The sequence below is a fragment of the Cydia pomonella genome, chromosome 5 (assembly GCF_033807575.1).
Source record: "Cydia pomonella isolate Wapato2018A chromosome 5, ilCydPomo1, whole genome shotgun sequence".
In the NCBI taxonomy this organism is placed as follows: domain Eukaryota; kingdom Metazoa; phylum Arthropoda; class Insecta; order Lepidoptera; family Tortricidae; genus Cydia; species Cydia pomonella.
In genome coordinates this window covers 18,926,943-18,944,752 of record NC_084707.1, presented here as the reverse complement: position 1 = coordinate 18,944,752, position 17,810 = coordinate 18,926,943, and the positions used below count along the sequence as shown (strand labels likewise).

At 43.9% G+C, this 17,810-nt stretch overlaps 2 protein-coding genes and 1 pseudogene across 2 annotated transcripts in view; 2 read left to right on the top strand and 1 right to left on the bottom strand.

Annotated features, from left to right (window-relative positions):
• Positions 1-1,658, bottom strand: part of LOC133517987 (protein unzipped) — a 37,350-nt gene extending 35,692 nt beyond the window's left edge. Inside the window, exon 1 of the mRNA XM_061851521.1 lies at positions 1,399-1,658. The gene's annotated coding sequence lies outside the window, so the exon portion shown is untranslated. The remainder of the gene's footprint in view (positions 1-1,398) is intronic.
• Positions 1-16,735, top strand: part of LOC133517991 (mitoguardin) — a 71,813-nt gene extending 55,078 nt beyond the window's left edge. The window contains exons 4-11 of the mRNA XM_061851525.1: positions 11,625-11,791; positions 12,223-12,414; positions 12,814-12,923; positions 13,182-13,350; positions 14,686-14,790; positions 15,148-15,276; positions 15,408-15,578; positions 16,323-16,735. Coding sequence (XP_061707509.1) covers positions 11,625-11,791; positions 12,223-12,414; positions 12,814-12,923; positions 13,182-13,350; positions 14,686-14,790; positions 15,148-15,276; positions 15,408-15,578; positions 16,323-16,466 — 1,187 coding nt within the window. The 3' untranslated portion in view covers positions 16,467-16,735. The remainder of the gene's footprint in view (positions 1-11,624; positions 11,792-12,222; positions 12,415-12,813; positions 12,924-13,181; positions 13,351-14,685; positions 14,791-15,147; positions 15,277-15,407; positions 15,579-16,322) is intronic.
• LOC133517989 (uncharacterized) lies at positions 9,029-11,132 on the top strand (annotated as a pseudogene).
• Positions 16,736-17,810: the final 1,075 nt, after the last annotated feature.

Below are 17,810 nucleotides of genomic sequence, written 5' to 3'. Positions count from 1 at the left end.
TTCATCCTTCATAGAATTTTAGTCGTCAATGTTGATATAGTCACAGTGATAAATCGAACCCCAACACCTGGGTATATTGGATACACAGTTGCGAATAAAATACAAAGTTTTCGACACAATACCGACTTTCAACAATTGCCTGACGCGCATCGCATGCCGATATAAACGGTTCCGCGGATTGTATCTGCCGTAAGTATGGGTTTTTTCTTATGTTTTTTATTTATGAAGAATTGTTGTCCGAGACACGTGGCGACGCAGCTGCACTGCAATTTACGACGTGCAATCTTGACATGAGCGATTTACCTATTGTAAATCCTTCGGTAAATATGAATATCTACTTACATGGAACTTCTGATAACATCAATAGGTTAGGTATACCTAAAATTTTTGTTTGTCCGAATAACCAATCGATGGTTCCATATTTTGTAGTTCTAAACTACACAGATAAATAATTTTATGGTGTTGTTTATCTAATATCTAACCTTGATCAAATGAACTATCTATTTTATTAAGTCATTCCAATTGCTGTCTGGAATGAAACTCTAAGCCGATCTGATACACCTGCAAGAGCTTTATAGACTCGTAATCGTAACCTAAACTGGTTCTTAAAGTCGACATTTAGATGCTAACTCCAGACACGTTGTAAAACTTGTAAAGGCGATTACTCTAAACTCTACTCTTAGCCAATAATAGTCCTTGTTCTAATCAACTTTCGTTTTCACGCTATGTGTATGTTGCGTAAAGCATGCTTCACGCAGTTTAACTGCAAGGATTGCAGGTAACCTGCATTGAGCAGGCTTACGGCTACACACTCGCTTATTAGATCGTGAATCGATTTATTTGTCGATTGCATAACCGACGAAATACTGTCGGAGGAACCGGTTTAACAGAAACGTGTTAGGAGGTCCTCTTCAGTGCTCAAACTTTGATGTAGGTGATACATGTACGTGCCGGTGATTTTGTATTTGAAACACTTAGGTATTCTCATCCTTGTCTTTATATCTCAGGTACTAAAATGCCAGTTCGATTGTCAAATTTGTTCACCGATCTAATGATCTCAGTGTAAAGTTGGTCAAAAGCAGGATAAGTAATTGGGTAGTAAATAGACCAATCGATCTCTCATTTTAGAATCTAGGATGAATAACAAGGTCTACCTACAAATTAAGCTTATATAAATTAAAACAATTACTTTAACTTATTTCTAAATAAACGTTTTTTTTAGCTAATAACTCTAAGAAAACACGAAAGAGTTGGTGAAAGAAGAGTGCGTATTTAGATAATTTAAAAATAACATACAAATTTATTTTCATGTCAATACACCGTTCGCTCAATATAGATTGGACAACCGAGCCAAAGCACGAAACTTCACGCTCAGAATCCTGCTTTTAGGTTCCTTACCTGTAATTTGATTTGATACGAATCAGCCTCAATAAGCCCGGGATGAGATGAAGCCTCTAAGAAAACACAAATCGCGGGTTTTCGATCACTCACTACACTAGCGATGTTTCGCTGAAGCACTTGATGTTCAATTACTAATGCTGATCCTTTGATGAGAAGTGACAGATGAGGTACATCGGTAAATGATTGTGTAAGTGTAAAGAGCGTTAGCGTTCAGTGTACCGCCGCAGTGCGGAGTCTCCACTCGACTGGCGGAACGCGCGGCCGAGGCGGCGCCGCGGGTCCGCCCGTCCGCGAAATCGCCCAAGGGATCCGTCGTCATTTCCACAACCATGCATCCTACAGGCATCAAACGCAAGCGTCTATTTGTTTTTCTTGGGTACTTTATTTATAATTACTTCCTTTAGGTATAATAACATTCTTCCAGCGTTTATGTTATCTTATGTAGAACATAAGCCTAAGGTAGAATGCAATGTAAGTAACTGTCGTCAGAAGAATAAGTAGTTCATTATACGAATAGGGATATATTTCCCTTATTTAAGTTATTTTCACTTTAAATTATTATTATAAATTAGAAGCACTATAACTTCACTATCTCTAGGCCTAGAGGGGTGCACCGATGGTGGCAAAATCATCGGCGGCGGCGGCATGATCGGCGTGAAATCGGCGTGGTGTATATTTTGCAGCTACTTGAAAATGTAGCGATATACGACCTAAATTAAACCTTCCGAGAATATAAAACTTATATTTGTCCATTACGAGTTGTAATGTTAAAATAATTACAGTTTATGGCAAAAAAATAAAGTGTACAACGAAATCTACTTCAGCTGTCGAAATTGCGACACGATTTATTTCTTCTTTACAACGCTGACAAAATGTGGGTACTATTGTTAAAAAAGTAAAAGATTTTTAAAATCACCCCATAATACATTTCTTTACCTACATTTCATTTCTGAAGTGATCCTTCACGGGCCCATAATTTTTTTTTACGCTATAATATATACCTTTTTTTTCTGATAATTTCAAAGGTGCATTTCTGAGATTAAATTAAGTCATTTTCTCAAAGACACCGGTATTCTAAGTATAACTCCTTTTTTATCTCAAGGCCTCTACGAGCGTGTACAGTTGTACACTCACCTCAGGGACGGTTTACATATTGATTAGTGTTTCGTAGGTACTTAGTTCACACATTTTCTACTAAACGATACTATCTCGAACGATCGATGTTCGAAATGACATTGATATGTCACAGTTTTCAATTGTTAGGTTGAATTAAATGTAATTCCCGTGTTACAACAACGCTATATGTAACATTTAATTACTTTTAATAAAAAACAAATAAATAATTATTTTAATTTTTGAATATTAACGGAATTATGGAAAAAATTATGGTGATTGGTATCGCCGGAAAACCATAAGTGAAAAGCCTAAGCATGAACCTTTATATAATACGTGTGGCACTTTCGAGCTTCCTAGTGCGCATTATCATGAGATGGAAGTGAAAATTTGCCACGCCGCCGCCGCCGATAATTTTCATCGGCGTAAAATCGTCGGCGGCGGCGGCGCGGCGCACATGTCTATCTACTTACAATCAAGTCCAGCTACTTACAATCAAGTCACAAATACGGCTCATGAGCCACAGACATATGTCAAGTGCTTAATAGAAACTATAGTTATATTTACATTCATGTAAAAATTACGTGATATTAAAAATTCTTCGTTTTCCAATTAGAATGTACGAATACCGGTAATGGAAAACTGTACTAGGTACATACTAAGATGGTATTTAAGTCCTGTATTGTTTGTATTATGAGTTTTTCTTTAGTAGTGCACAATAAAGAATTTTATTATTATTATTATTATTATACTTACAATAATGAATAATTCTAACAAAACAGATACTGTTATGAGGTAGGTATGGTAATGTAACTAAGCTACAGGCTTAACTTTAGCAGGGCTTCAGATGACGTCACCTTTAACCGGTTTTTGTGCTTTAAAATCTCCATTCGTGACTGTGGAAATTCCGTGGCGACGCGACTCGTGCAAAAAACAATTGAAGCAACTCTTTAAATTATATCACTTGAATTCTTGATAAGAAGAGAAATAACTTACTTAATTTAGATACGAGGAAAAATGTGATTTAGTGATGGGTAGGACATCAATTTAAAATGAGTTTGTATGAGTACCTCATTCTCTAAAATGAGGTGTTACAATGTCTTACTTCAAATGAGGAGAGGTACTAGCACTTTTGCAGCATCGACTATTCCATCAACTCCAACGGCAGCAAACAATATTTAATGTAAATACATATTTAGGCATTGCTAAACTTCCTTTTAAATATTTACTTGGAGTGCAATTCTGGAGGTTTAAAACAGAACTTTAACAACAGAAGACATACATTTAAGAATCAAACTAAGGAGTTAAAGTACATACATCCTATTGCAACTTAATTTGATGCTTTTATGAAACTTGTTCTAATTTAGCAGTTTATTATTTTTATTGTTAGATTGTTCAGTATCAATCCTTGCTACTTGATATCATTTTAAGTTTAACATACATATATTGAAATAAATACTAACCATAAACTACCAAACAAACAATTAACAAACTAAGGAGAACAAATCCAATATTTTTTGTACCATTATTATATAGAAATTACTAACTTACCACCTCATAATTTATCAGTAATAATAGCATTGTAATATGATAACAAACGAAAGCCTCAATAACGTTCGCGCGGTAATGCCACCGGCGTGTAATATACACTTGATTTTTGTATGCAAAAGACACAAAGAAAGACCCACAGGTATATTTTATCGCGAAAACAATGATAATATATTGTTATTTTGGTATAATTATAAGAATGGTCACTGATCACTATTTATAAAACACAACTAAAGATTACGAACAACTTTTTCGAGTTTCTCGTACTATAAATATGTCAAAATCATAAATGATCGAAATACTATACGAAGCACGTTAACAAAAAGTATTACAAATTCAAATCGTTAAAATGTACATGTTTATTTCACCTATACAAATTATATTTACTTTTTTATTAATAAACTAATGTAAAATATTATATTTCAATAATTTAAATAATATTTTGATCTCTTAAACGATAACTATTTCTAAGCTAGCTTCGTAAATGCCCAGTGAGACTTGGTTGGCATTTCAATCGCTTATCAAGTAACCATTTCGCTGTCCAGTCTAATTGATTCAGATTATACATGACACCAGCAATATGAGTCTTGAGGTCAGGTTATACTGGTATGCGCGTTAGTACAATAATAGCTAACAAATATGGAGGCCTACCGCGAACCACGAAGTTTTGCTTTGCTGTCGCACTTACGTATGAAATTACAAGTGCGACAGAGAGAAAAAACTTTCTTCGGTAGGTTCTTTGATGACTTAGATTTTTCGCTTTTGACAAGTAACTTAGCAATGCTAGGATCAAAATGGCGTAATATGTATGTAAGCTTGCGGACGCTTACGCTTGTTTTCTTTCGTGTTTCATTTTTAACGTATTTTCGATGAGGTGTTATTGAAGCACGGCGCGTGTCTGTCTCACTCCCTCTTTCGGTAAATCTAATTCATTGTTTCATTTTGAAAGGATTTTTGAGGGGATGTCACAGTGAGGCGAGTGAATGGTACAAACACAACGCATTTCTCGGTGGACCTTTTGTCCTTGCAATAAGGTTTGTAGTTGGGCAGTTGATAGTGTGAGCGATGAAGTATGATGACGTCAATGACTCATTTCTTCATTTGAATGTCGGCGAGCACCGAGCGCCTCGCGACTCTCTTGCGAGTTGTGAGGAACGCGAGTGAGTTTGAAAGGTTTGAAAGGCTAAACTCTCAGCCTTTTTTAAATTTGAAGTGTTTGAATGGTTTGAGTGGTAAGAGCTGTGTGTGATGCGCGCGAGCATGGCGCGAGTAAATGAGTAAAATTAATTGAGGAGTGATGTATGACATTTATGCGGTGTGAAGTTCTGCGACAATTTAACAAAATGAGTAGTACAAATGAGGTGCCTCACGAGTGAGCAACTCAACACTAATGTGATTGTAATTTCAAAATTTCAAAGACACTAATCTTATACCTATGTTATTATTGTATTGGACACATTATACATATACCTAACGCAACTAAGTTCATTTCTCATTTTTATAATTTATAAACAAGTTGGAATATTCTGTACTCTTCTTACAAATATGAACTAAATTATCTTATTATTGTATTTCGTGCTAATTACAAGAAAATAAATCAAGTTATTATGTAGGTACTTGATAAAAAAATATAAACAACAAAAGAAGATTATCTTGTCTTATTCATCCGCTCGTTGATTCAGAATATAATAATTATAACAAGTAAGTGAGGAGTAACGACCCCCCGGACCCGAGTACTCCTGAGAGTTGGACAGGGTCTCCATCTCCGGCGTGTCTTCGTCGGTCGGAGTGGACCCCAAGGGGACCCGCAGGACTCTCAACTCTGGCTTGCCTTCATTGGCTGTCCAGAGGGGAGTCGTTAGGTCACACCGGTGTTGCTCCTGGTTGTCTTCACGACGGCAGTTTCAGGGGCCCATCTAGTGGACGGCAAGTCACCGCCTGCCTCGATAACTAGTGAAAACATTGTTATGGCAGGTGTCCGGACGTCTTTGCAATAACCCAGTCTCATAGTCCACCGAAACTTCAATCCATAGACCGGTATACTGTTCACTTTTTCTACAATAATCCCAATGCCTGCTGCGACCAATTCATGGGTGTCTATTGTTGCACCTGTGAACGGGTTCCAGTAGGCATTTTACATGACATGAAAGCTCTTCAAGGGGCGTCTACGTGTTGGATCTATATCCCCACGCAAGCCTATCAAAAGATCGGAATTCTTAGGCCCGTGAAATCCAAGGAGATACAAATAATAATAATAATTCAGCCTATATACGTCATACGTCCCACTGCTGGGCACAGGCCTCCTCTCATGCGCGAGAGGGCTTGGGCAATAGTCCCCACGCTAGCCCAATGCGGATAGGAGACTTCACATACACCTTTGAATTTCTTTGCAGATGTATGCAGGTTTCCCCACGATGTTTTCCTTCACGGAAAAGCTTGTGGTAAATACCAAATGACATTTCGTACATTAGTTCCGAAAAACTCAGTGGTACGAGCCAGGATTTGAATCCGCGACCTCCGGATTGAAAGTCGGAGGTCATAATATACACTCGGCCACCACGGCTTTAATATAATAATAATTTATAATTATTTGCGCTGCCTATTCCTGCCTAGCTTCAGATTTTTCAGTGCATCATTTTTACGCCGACGCCATATTATTTATTCTGTGCCGATTTTCTTGAAGCGCAGAATTTCGAAGCTACGAGTATTTACTCGTTTTACCCCTTGTACATAGGATATACCTATCCTTTTACCTGTAGGACTCACAGATTAACCTGATGATGTAAAAATGTATGTATCTTTCTTATAAAGTTTCATATACACTTTAGTTATAGGCCACAATGAGGTCCTAATGAGACTATCATAGAAATATGATCATAGACATAAGAGTCATTTAAAACAACTTTTAAAGCGGGATGTCATATAGATATTTATTTACCTATAGGTACGCGCCTCCATAGATAAAATAAAATCTAGATAATTAATTACGTTCCTATCCTCAATCCTACCAATATAGCAATTACTTGACTTTTAAATTTACAAGTATAGCGTTAGGTTACATTGAACTTTTATTTCATTCACTTAACTATAATCTCAATCTCAAAAGAGCTTCACTACACTGTGATGAGTTTTAGTGGGCATTTCTCGTAAAATTAATTGTCACGCGAGGATATAAAATTCAGGGTAAATTAATTAAGTCCCCGCATAAGCCGACACCGAGTGCCGCCGATTTACATGCCCGGCAGGTGCCACCTTCGGAAGACTGTTTACGTAATTAGTAATATGTTTATACCGAAATAATTACTCTATTAAAGTGAACTTAATTATTATTTTTAGTTTTTGTATTTATTTCGAAGGAAGCGCTGGTGGCCTAGCGGTAAGAGCGTGCGACTTGCAATCCGGAGGTCGCGGGTTCAAACCCCGGCTCGTACCAATGAGTTTTCGGAACTTATGTACGAAATATCATTTGATATTTACCAGTCGCTTTTCGGTGAAGGAAAACATCGTGAGGAAACCGGACTAATCCTAACAAGGCCTAGTTTACCCTCTGGGTTGGAAGGTCAGATGGCAGTCGCTTTCGTAAAAACTAGTGCCTACGCCAAATCTTGGGATTAGTTGTCAAGCGGACCCCAGGCTCCCATGAGCCGTGGCAAAATGCCGGGACAACGCGAGGAGGAAGAAGAAGAGTTTTTGTATTTATTTATTACAGAATTAGTTGTTACACAAGTCTTAATGTCATCACATGAATCTCCTTTTATAGGGAAAAATACCATTAACATCATCATTTTGTATTTTTTTTCTTGTACAGAATTTTTAGTACTATAGATTGGCGATGAGAATAGAATTGAGGATTTTTTAGTCTAGCCCGTTAAAGGGTTAATAGGGTACTAACCATAGCTATGCCCCTAAGTTTGACTTTTTTTCGATTTTTTGATTATTGTAAAAATTATGGCACCTTTATATGTAAATTATGGCACACGCTTCGTACCCAACGTTTGCAGGGCACGTGGGGCCCGTGGGGGAGAGAAAAGTGCAACACTCATCCATGCAGACGTACCGCTGTGGAACCGATCTTTATTTACTGATTTACATACAAAGCATGTTGAAAACAACGTACATGACCGTGTGACGCAATGGGCAATCGGCTTTACGATCACATATCGAAAATATTGAGAGAAAACTGTAAGACGAAGAGTTAATTGGCCGTAAGCAAAAGTCTTTGTTTCAGCTTGATCAAAAATTATTTCGTATGTCCGGCTGTTCTCCTCTACAGGTCACATTTCCTAACAGTTCTCGTGAAGTTTCATAAACCAGGGTTATGACCATGTGCGATAGGAACTTATAATTTACTTACTTACAGTTTTTAGGAAATGTTCAACATGACGGATATTAGTACTACTGGATTGTTTCTTAAGACGTAATATAGCGTTGTTTTTTTTTGTTTGAGAATAGCATTAATAATATAGCCAGAAAGGAGATTGCTACCTGTAACTTCTTAGTGGGAAATACCTAAATTCCCAGCTTCTGTAGTAGTAATGCTTCTGTAGCTGTAGAAGTACTTTGCGTACTTGCGTAGCATTAAATCCTAAAAATACACAAACCCTTTTTTAAACATACTACTTGTTTAAATTTGGTTAGGAAGTTTCTCGGTTTTCTGTTAATTTGCGAAAAAGTGAGTTTCAACTGTTTTAATTAAATTGTTATATCCGTAGTTTAAGGAGTTCAGGTTCAGGGGGCGCCACTAGCGCCAACTACTTTTAAATAATGCATGTAAGATCCAGTGCCATCTGTTGTATGTATGACTAAACTTAAATACTTGATGAAGCTGTTATTAGTTAAGATACGTAACGCTAGATGGCGCTGATATCAGTTTTTATATTGTGTATATCGCAATCTTTTTAAGTTATTAATTGTACTATTGTAATTGTTAATCGATGTTTATGTTTAGAAAAATGTACAACAGAGAGTTTTATTAATTCATTTTGTATGGGTAATTTTATTTTTATTTGTACTTCGCGTCGTTTGACGTTGGTTTGACGTATGAAAAGTCGCCATTACATATCGCGATTACGATTATTTATTTCTTTCATTTCAATAACGATTTGTGAAAGAAATAGCTTGTGTCAAATAATTGGAACAAAATAGCGCGCGGTTATAATTTGTGTTTGTATTCCAAAGTTCTAAATAAAGTTGCACAGCAGCAACCTATGTGTTTTCTACAAAAAATACGAGTATACGCTGTTTTAATTTTAAAACCGGGGCCTAAAAACCATTGCCCTCGTCTCGTAGTTTTCGTAAAATACAAATTTAAATCATAAATGGCTCCACCACGAAGGATTTCTAGAGAGCAGTTGGAGGTGATGATAGATTTTCTAGAGCAAAATAAAGGGATGTGCATGGGAACTCCTTCAAACGGTACAGCGGCGTCCACGGCCACCAGTGCCCACAACGCTGTGCGACAACTTGGAACGAACTCGGCAAACTGCTCAATGCTGTGCCGGGAGGAGCTTTGAAAACTGCAGACGGTTGGAAAAAGGTACCTACTAAATATGCTACTCAAAATACATATTTCTTATCTTTCTTAGTACCTACTCCCTGCTAATTCCCGACTTACTAATAAAATTTATCTTTACAGTATTGGTTTGAGTGGCGACATAAGAGTAGAAAAAAGGCAAATGATGCTAGACGGTTTGAAGAAAATCCTCATGGTGGTCCAAGCAGGTTCGCCCCACTTAATGACTTGGAAGTCAGAGTATTAGCACTAAGCGGCAGCAATTTAGTCAGATCAAAGTCAAAACCTATTAAAGAACTAGAAAACATGCTGGCTGATAATTCTGACAGTGATCCCATTGGGCATCATTCTCCAGAAAATATTAAAGCTGAGCCACTGCCAATACACAAAGTACATAAAACAAGGAGTTCTACCAAAGGATCTGCAGCACCTGGTATGTTTGTAAAAAACTATTTACTAACAGAAATGCATGTTATCAATTGGTACATTCGCCATCAGATTTATACTGCACTCACAAATATCTGATGGCCACTGCACATCAAATTTGGTTTATCATTGAAATTGGGTCTTGTTTACCCTCAAATGAAATGACTAGATATATTTGTTAATAATGAGGTATCAAGGAAATTTACTTGGGAGTAAAGTAAGTATTACAAAATCAGTGGCTACATTATATTGGCACAACCTTATTAAGGTGTTTCCTGTGTAATTTGAGCTAGATGCCAAAATCAAAATAAAGAAAATTTTAAAACAATTTTTTTACCATTTTGCAGATGAAGGGAGATCTGGAACACCACCTCCACAATGGGCTTTAGAACTAGAAGAAAGACGAATTGCAGCTGAGGAGCGTATGGCTGCAGCATTAGAGTCCATAGCATCCATTATGAAGCTTCAAGAAGAGCGGAGGTCCTTGCTAGACGAAAGGATAGCAGACACCTTGACATCAGTGGCAGGAAATTTCCAAGAACTTAATAGTGGAATACAAGAAGCTGTGATGCACTTACAAAGGCTACATCCAGTTCAGTCAAATGGACCAGATATCAAAGATCATGTCTTCATTTAGACTGATACAATCAAAAAATAGGCAGCATTTTGATAAATTAATGTATTTCAACATCTAGTCAACATGAATAAAAAATAAGTTATTTCAAATAACAAATGGAACAAAAAATACAAATACTTAGTAGCAATTATTAGCATTGCAACAACGTAGGAATAATGGTTGTTATATTGAAAATAATAAAGGCTGGTCCTTTAAATGTTACACTATGTGTATAAACTATATAAAAATGTACTTAAATTGGATTGAATTGTGATTTTATGTAAAATGAGCAATAATTATTAACTTGTATAACAATTTCATTATAAAAGGGTACGAAATGATTTGAAGACTGGTTGACCGTAATTTAGTTGTAACGTTTTCTGCATAATAAATCGGTTTTAAATAAAAATAAAAAACTACCTGTTTTCATTAAGACATGACTGTTTAGTATAGGCTATCTTTTACTTACAGGTACTGGATAAGTGGATATACATTACATACCTTTACCCATCCAAATTCGTTTCTTTTATTAGCATATCTTATATTGGGTTATCTCTACTTATAGACTTAACTACACAGTATTATAGCCCTTCCTTAAACATAGGAAAAAAAGAGTAAGTAGACATTTTAATTTTAAATAATCAGTAGACTTTATGTATTATCAGTAAACAGTGTGGACGAATTAGTATCTTTCCTAATAACTATTCTAATCTCGGTTAAGAGGGTAACTAACCTACCAATAATTGGGCAGAAAGGCTCTGTATGCAGGAAACAGTTTCATTTGGGGGCGCAAATCTGGGATCTTGGGGGACGCTTTTGCCCAATAGTCGACGTATTTTGGCCAACATGATGAAGTAGGATTAAGATTGGCATTAAAAACGTTAAAACCATACCTACTTTTTCTATGGGCTGCAGGTGCTTTCCTAAAAATTGGTGAATTTGACACAAATATAAAACTAATAAAGTAATTTTTCTATTGCCATTTTTAAATTTGTTTACATCTTACAGGTATGGAGGCCTTGGAGACGAGTATTAACTACTGGGAGGACGCGCTGGCGGCGTTCTCGCTGGGCGCTCGCGGCGGCGTGTCGGGCACGCTGGCGCTCACCTCGCCGGAGGAAGCGGAGTTTTGCCGAGAGATCCAGGACCTGTTGCAAAACGCGTACTTATTACAAGTAGGTTCCTAGTATATGATAGCCCTGGAGACAGCATCAACTAATAACGACAGGATACGCTGGCCATTCTCGCTGGACGCTCGCGGCGGCGTGTCAGGCACGCTAGCATTCACCTAGCCGGAGGAAGCGGAGTTCTGTCGAGCGATTAAACACTGCTGCAGGACGCGTACCTGCTACAGGTACGAGTAGGTTCATGATAGTTTACAAGGCAGTTTGGAGATATGGAGGCCTTAGAGACGAGCATGAACTTCTGAGGCACGCTTTCGTCGCGTTATACAACTATAGCAATGCTTATGCAACTTTTGGTGTTACCCCTACCCCTTCGTCTTTGCTCTACCCGTGCGCCTAAGTCCCAAACAAATATGGTACTAAGAATGCCTAATGTGTGATATTTCGTTTCAGTTCGATAAATACCTTCATTTGAATTGTAGGAGCGGTGCGAACTACTGTTCCTCGACCAACGCTCCGTCCTATTCCGGTCGGAAAGCGGCGGCGGTGGTGGCGACGCGGGCTCGGGCGGCGCGGGGCGGCGCTCGCGGCTCCTGTCCACGCACACCGGCTCCTCGCACACGCGCCGTGAGCACCACTCCAGCGCAGAGTCCTTCGCGTCCGCGGAAGACCAGGTCATACTCCATATACACTTTACATACCACGACCTGGTTGGTCGTGACTGGACGCACGCGAGTCACGCGACCGGCGGTGCGGCGCGACTCTGTCAAAATGTATCTACTTATATCTGTTCTGGACAACGGCGGCAACGAAGATCGCATCGCTGTTCTCACCGCCGTTCTCGTGCATTCAGTCCGCGGCCTTGGCTCTGCTCCGATTGGACAGCATAGTAGATAAGGTACTGACTGAGTTTTCTTACAACTCGTTATGTAGGTAACTGCAGTACTCAGGTTATGTAAGTACCCCCTAGAAGACGCTTGGATATCTATCCTACTTAATTATATTGCTCTCAGTTTAATAGCGACAACAACTTCTACTACCTGCTCATCTTGTGTTTTCTCATATATTTTCAGGTAGCGGATTTAAGAGAATTCGACGACCTGAAAGATGACCTGCCAGAAGTAGAAAATTTAGAATTATATCAATTAGGTGTGAAACAGTTAGAAATCGGCATTCCTTATAGGTAAGCTCCTTTAACCCTTTCCCAGGCTGCACCAATCTAAAAGCTTTTCCCAAAAAATCCAAATATATTCCAATGAATCCAGGTTTGATGATTTATTTGAAGACAAGTCACATTTCCGGAAAGTGCAAAGTAATTTGAACCTGAAATCGGAATGCTAAAGTTGTTTGGGTCACTTGGTAAAATTTATCTATGGTTCCTGTACCGATATTTATATTTCACGCACGCATATTATATTATACGCATATGTTGTTATCACAGAACATTGCGCACCGACGTGGTGCAATGCGCCTCTGACTCGGAGTTCCTGTGCAAGCTGCACGCGCTGCGGTTGGCGCTGGCGGCCGTGTTCCGCGTGCCCGCCAACTGGGCGTGGTTCGTGGACGCCGGCCGCCAGGTGCTCACCGACCTGCTGCTCTACGCCGACAAGGTAACACCCTGCCATAGTTCCTGTGTACTGCACGCTGCAGGCCGTGTTCCGCGTGCCCGCCAACTGGGCGTGGTTCGTGGACGCCGGCCGCCAGGTGCTCACCGACCTGCTGCTCTACGCCGACAAGGTAACACCCTGCCATAGTTCCTGTGTACTGCACGCTGCAGGCCGTGTTCCGCGTGCCCGCCAACTGGGCGTGGTTCGTGGACGCCGGCCGCCAGGTGCTCACCGACCTGCTGCTCTACGCCGACAAGGTAACACCCTGCCATAGTTCCTGTGTACTGCACGCTGCAGGCCGTGTTACGCGTGCCCGCCAACTGGGCGTGGTTCGTGGACGCCGGCCGCCAGATGCTCACCGACCTGCTGCTCTACGCCGACAAGGTAACACCCTGCCATAGTTCCTGTGTACTGCACGCTGCAGGCCGTGTTCCGCGTGCCCGCCAACTGGGCGTGGTTCGTGGACGCCGGCCGCCAGGTGCTCACCGACCTGCTGCTCTACGCCGACAAGGTAACACCCTGCCATAGTTCCTGTGTACTGCACGCTGCAGGCCGTGTTCCGCGTGCCCGCCAACTGGGCGTGGTTCGTGGACGCCGGCCGCCAGGTGTTCACCGACCTGCTGCTCTACGCCGACAAGGTAACACCCTGCCATAGTTCCTGTGTACTGCACGCTGCAGGCCGTGTTCCGCGTGCCCGCCAACTGGGCGTGGTTCGTGGACGCCGGCCGCCAGATGCTCACCGACCTGCTGCTCTACGCCGACAAGGTAACACCCTGCCATAGTTCCTGTGTACTGCACGCTGCAGGCCGTGTTCCGCGTGCCCGCCAACTGGGCGTGGTTCGTGGACGCCGGCCGCCAGGTGTTCACCGACCTGCTGCTCTACGCCGACAAGGTAACACCCTGCCATAGTTCCTGTGTACTGCACGCTGCAGGCCGTGTTCCGCGTGCCCGCCAACTGGGCGTGGTTCGTGGACGCCGGCCGCCAGGTGTTCACCGACCTGCTACTCTACGCCGACAAGGTAACACCCTGCCATAGTTCCTGTGTACTGCACGCTGCAGGCCGTGTTCCGCGTACACGATCCACTTAATGGCTCCCCTACACGATGGCCCAGCGCTGGACCAGCGGGATGGCCATGCGATGTTTGAGAGCTCGCACTATAGAATGGGCCACGTGTAGATGTGTATATGCACAATCACTACCTTTGATGAGCGGACGAAAAATCGACACCGTGGCCATCCCGCCGTGCCATAAGCCATCCGACACCACAGTTTTGCGATGTTAGATATTATCAAGCGAATGAGACTTTGCCCCACCAATTACTAGTTGTGATGTTACAGGAACCCAAAGAGTTTCTTGTTGCATATGAAGAAATGGTTACGTGGACATCAGATCCTGCGAACTGGACCACAATTGAAAGCGAACTTTCCAGTAAAGGAGTTAAGGTAAGATTTCCTTGATTCATGATTGTTGTTGTTGATCAATCTACCTCTAGTAAGATCCGAACATAATGGAGTTAGCAGGTTTTTACTCTTAACCGACGATATAAGAACTCTTTCAAATTTCAAAACGAGTCACTCTAGTAATTTTGATCGCTTGACGGGATCATCAACTAGCTAGAACGGCTTTCTGCAGGCCGCCGCGACGAAATCGCCGATTTTTGAAACGGATTAACTAAATTTAGAGACATGGCATTCATCTTCTCCGAGTACTTCCTAAGTTCCTACGGTATTAGCTAATGCGTCGACCTGTATAGCTCTGGAGTTTGTTGGCCATCGTGTTAAACGTAGAACGTTGTGTAGGTGCTGTCCTTCTACGACGTGGTGCTAGACTACATCCTACTAGACGCTTTCGAAGACCTGGAGTCGCCGCCCTCGTCCGTACTGGCCGTCGTACGCAACCGGTGGCTTTCAGACGGATTCAAAGAGAGCGTGAGTACCGATATAATACTGGACTGCAACCTGTTGAAAACGAGTCCCACTATTGCACGTGATGAAAGTGGCGATGGACGGGAGGTAGTCAACTAGTCCGTGGTGTATTTAATGTTTATTGTTTGTTTCAGGCGCTAACGACGGCAGTGTGGTCAGTGATCAAGGCGAAGCGGCGCTACCTGCAGTTCCCGGACGGGTTCATGGCGCACTTCTACTCCATCTCCGAGCACCTGCTGCCCGTGCTCGTGTGGGGCTTCCTCGGCCCGCACGAGCGGCTCAAGGAAGTGTGCCGCGCCTTCCAGGTAATTATATAGATTACACTGCATCAGCAAGTGGCGTAACTGTGCTATCAACTGAGGCCCGTGGAAAATTAATTGAATAGCCGGGTCCACACAGAGCATACGCGCGAGGCGCATTCCTCACGCACAAACCAGCCAGTGTAGACGTATGCCTCGGCCGGTTTGTGCGTGAGGAAATTGCCTCCCACGTACGTGCTCGCTCGCTCGCTCTGTGTGGACCCGCCTAATGAGGGGCCGATGGCATTGCTCTAGGCATCTCGGTCGAATTGAGACCTGTCGCATTATCCCCGCGTTGTTAGATACGCAACTGGAATTTGCTAACGGCTCTAATTGATTTGTTAAATTTCTGGATTAGCTGCCGCACGCAAGATCGTAGGACTCTAAAAAGGTAGATTTGGTAATTCATTCTAAAGTCAACTTGGGCGAGTTCCAAAAAATCATCAGAGTTCGGCTTTGTGTTAAATTCCCATGAGATTGAAGTCTATCGAAGAGCAAGTTGGGGTAGATAAGGTCGCAAGTTTCCGGAGGGCACTCGGATCTGATGACAGTGATGACAAAAATGTACCTAATATTATTCCGAGTATTCACTATCTTGATATGATACTCAACTCAACCCTTGAAGGGGTAGGCCGTCGGCTCTTGACCGAATACGTCATTTAAATTTCAAATTTGCTTTACTGTAAACGACATATACCACTTGAAGAGTTATAGATGTTATCTAAATATCGATATTATGTTGTGTTCCAGGCGGAGATCGTAGGTTTCATCGCGGACCTGTTCAGCTTCCAGCGCTCGCGCTACACCGCCGTGGAGGAGCTGGCGGCCGACGTCATGCGCCACGCGCGCCTGCGCGCCGCCGCCCTCACCGACACGCTGGCCGACCGCGGCTGAGCGCGTCGCCCTCACCGACACGCTGGCCGACCGCGGCTGAGCGCGTCGCCCTCACCGACACGCTGGCCGACCGCGGCTGAGCGCGTCGCCCTCACCGACACGCTGGCCGACCGCGGCTGAGCGCGTCGCCCTCACCGACACGCTGGCCGACCGCGGCTGAGCGCGTCGCCCTCACCGACACGCTGGCCGACCGCGGCTGAGGGCGCCGCCCTCACCGACACGCTGGCCGACCGCGGCTGAGCGCGTCGCCCTCACCGACAGGCTGGCCGACCGCGGCTGAGCGCGTCGCCCTCACCGACACGCTGGCCGACCGCGTCGCCCTTACCGACACGCTGGCCGACCGCGGCTGAGCGCGTCGCCCTCACCGACACGCTGGCCGACCGCGGCTGAGCGCGTCGCCCTCACCGACACGCTGGCCGACCGCGGCTGAGCGCGTCGCCCTTACCGACACGCTGGCCTACCGCGGCTGAGCGCGTCGCCCTCACCGACACGCTGGCCGACCGCGTCGCCCTTACCGACACGCTGGCCGACCGCGGCTGAGCGCGTCGCCCTCACCGACACGCTGGCCGACCGCGGCTGAGCGCGTCGCCCTCACCGACACGCTGGCCGACCGCGGCTGAGCGCGTCGCCCTCACCGACACGCTGGCCGACCGCGGCTGAGGGCGTCGCCCTTACCGACACGCTGGCCGACCGCGGCTGAGCGCGTCGCCCTCACCGACACGCTGGCCGACCGCGTCGCCCTTACCGACACGCTGGCCGACCGCGGCTGAGCGCGTCGCCCTCACCGACACGCTGGCCGAGCGCGTCGCCCTCACCGACACGCTGGCCGACCGCGGCTGAGCGCGTCGCCCTCACCGACACGCTGGCCGACCGCGGCTGAGCGCGTCGCCCTCACCGACACGCTGGCCGACCGCGGCTGAGCGCGTCGCCCTCACCGACACGCTGGCCGACCGCGGCTGAGCGCGTCGCCCTCACCGACACGCTGGCCGACCGCGGCTGAGCGCGCCGCCCTCACCGACACGCTGGCCGACCGCGGCTGAGCGCGTCGCCCTTACCGACACGCTGGCCGACCGCGACTGAGCGCGTCGCCCTCACCGACACGCTGGCCGACCGCGGCTGAGCGCGTCGCCCTCACCGACACGCTGGCCGACCGCGGCTGAGGGCGCCGCCCTCACCGACACGCTGGCCGACCGCGGCTGAGCGCGCCGCCCTCACTGGGCGCCAACTCAACGGCGGGCGAGGCTGCTTTTCCATGAGATGTGTGAGAGGTAAACGGCAAAACTAAACTGCAATTTTGCCATCGTAAGCTCAAGGGTATGCCCGACGCGTTCCCTCGGTCCCCGT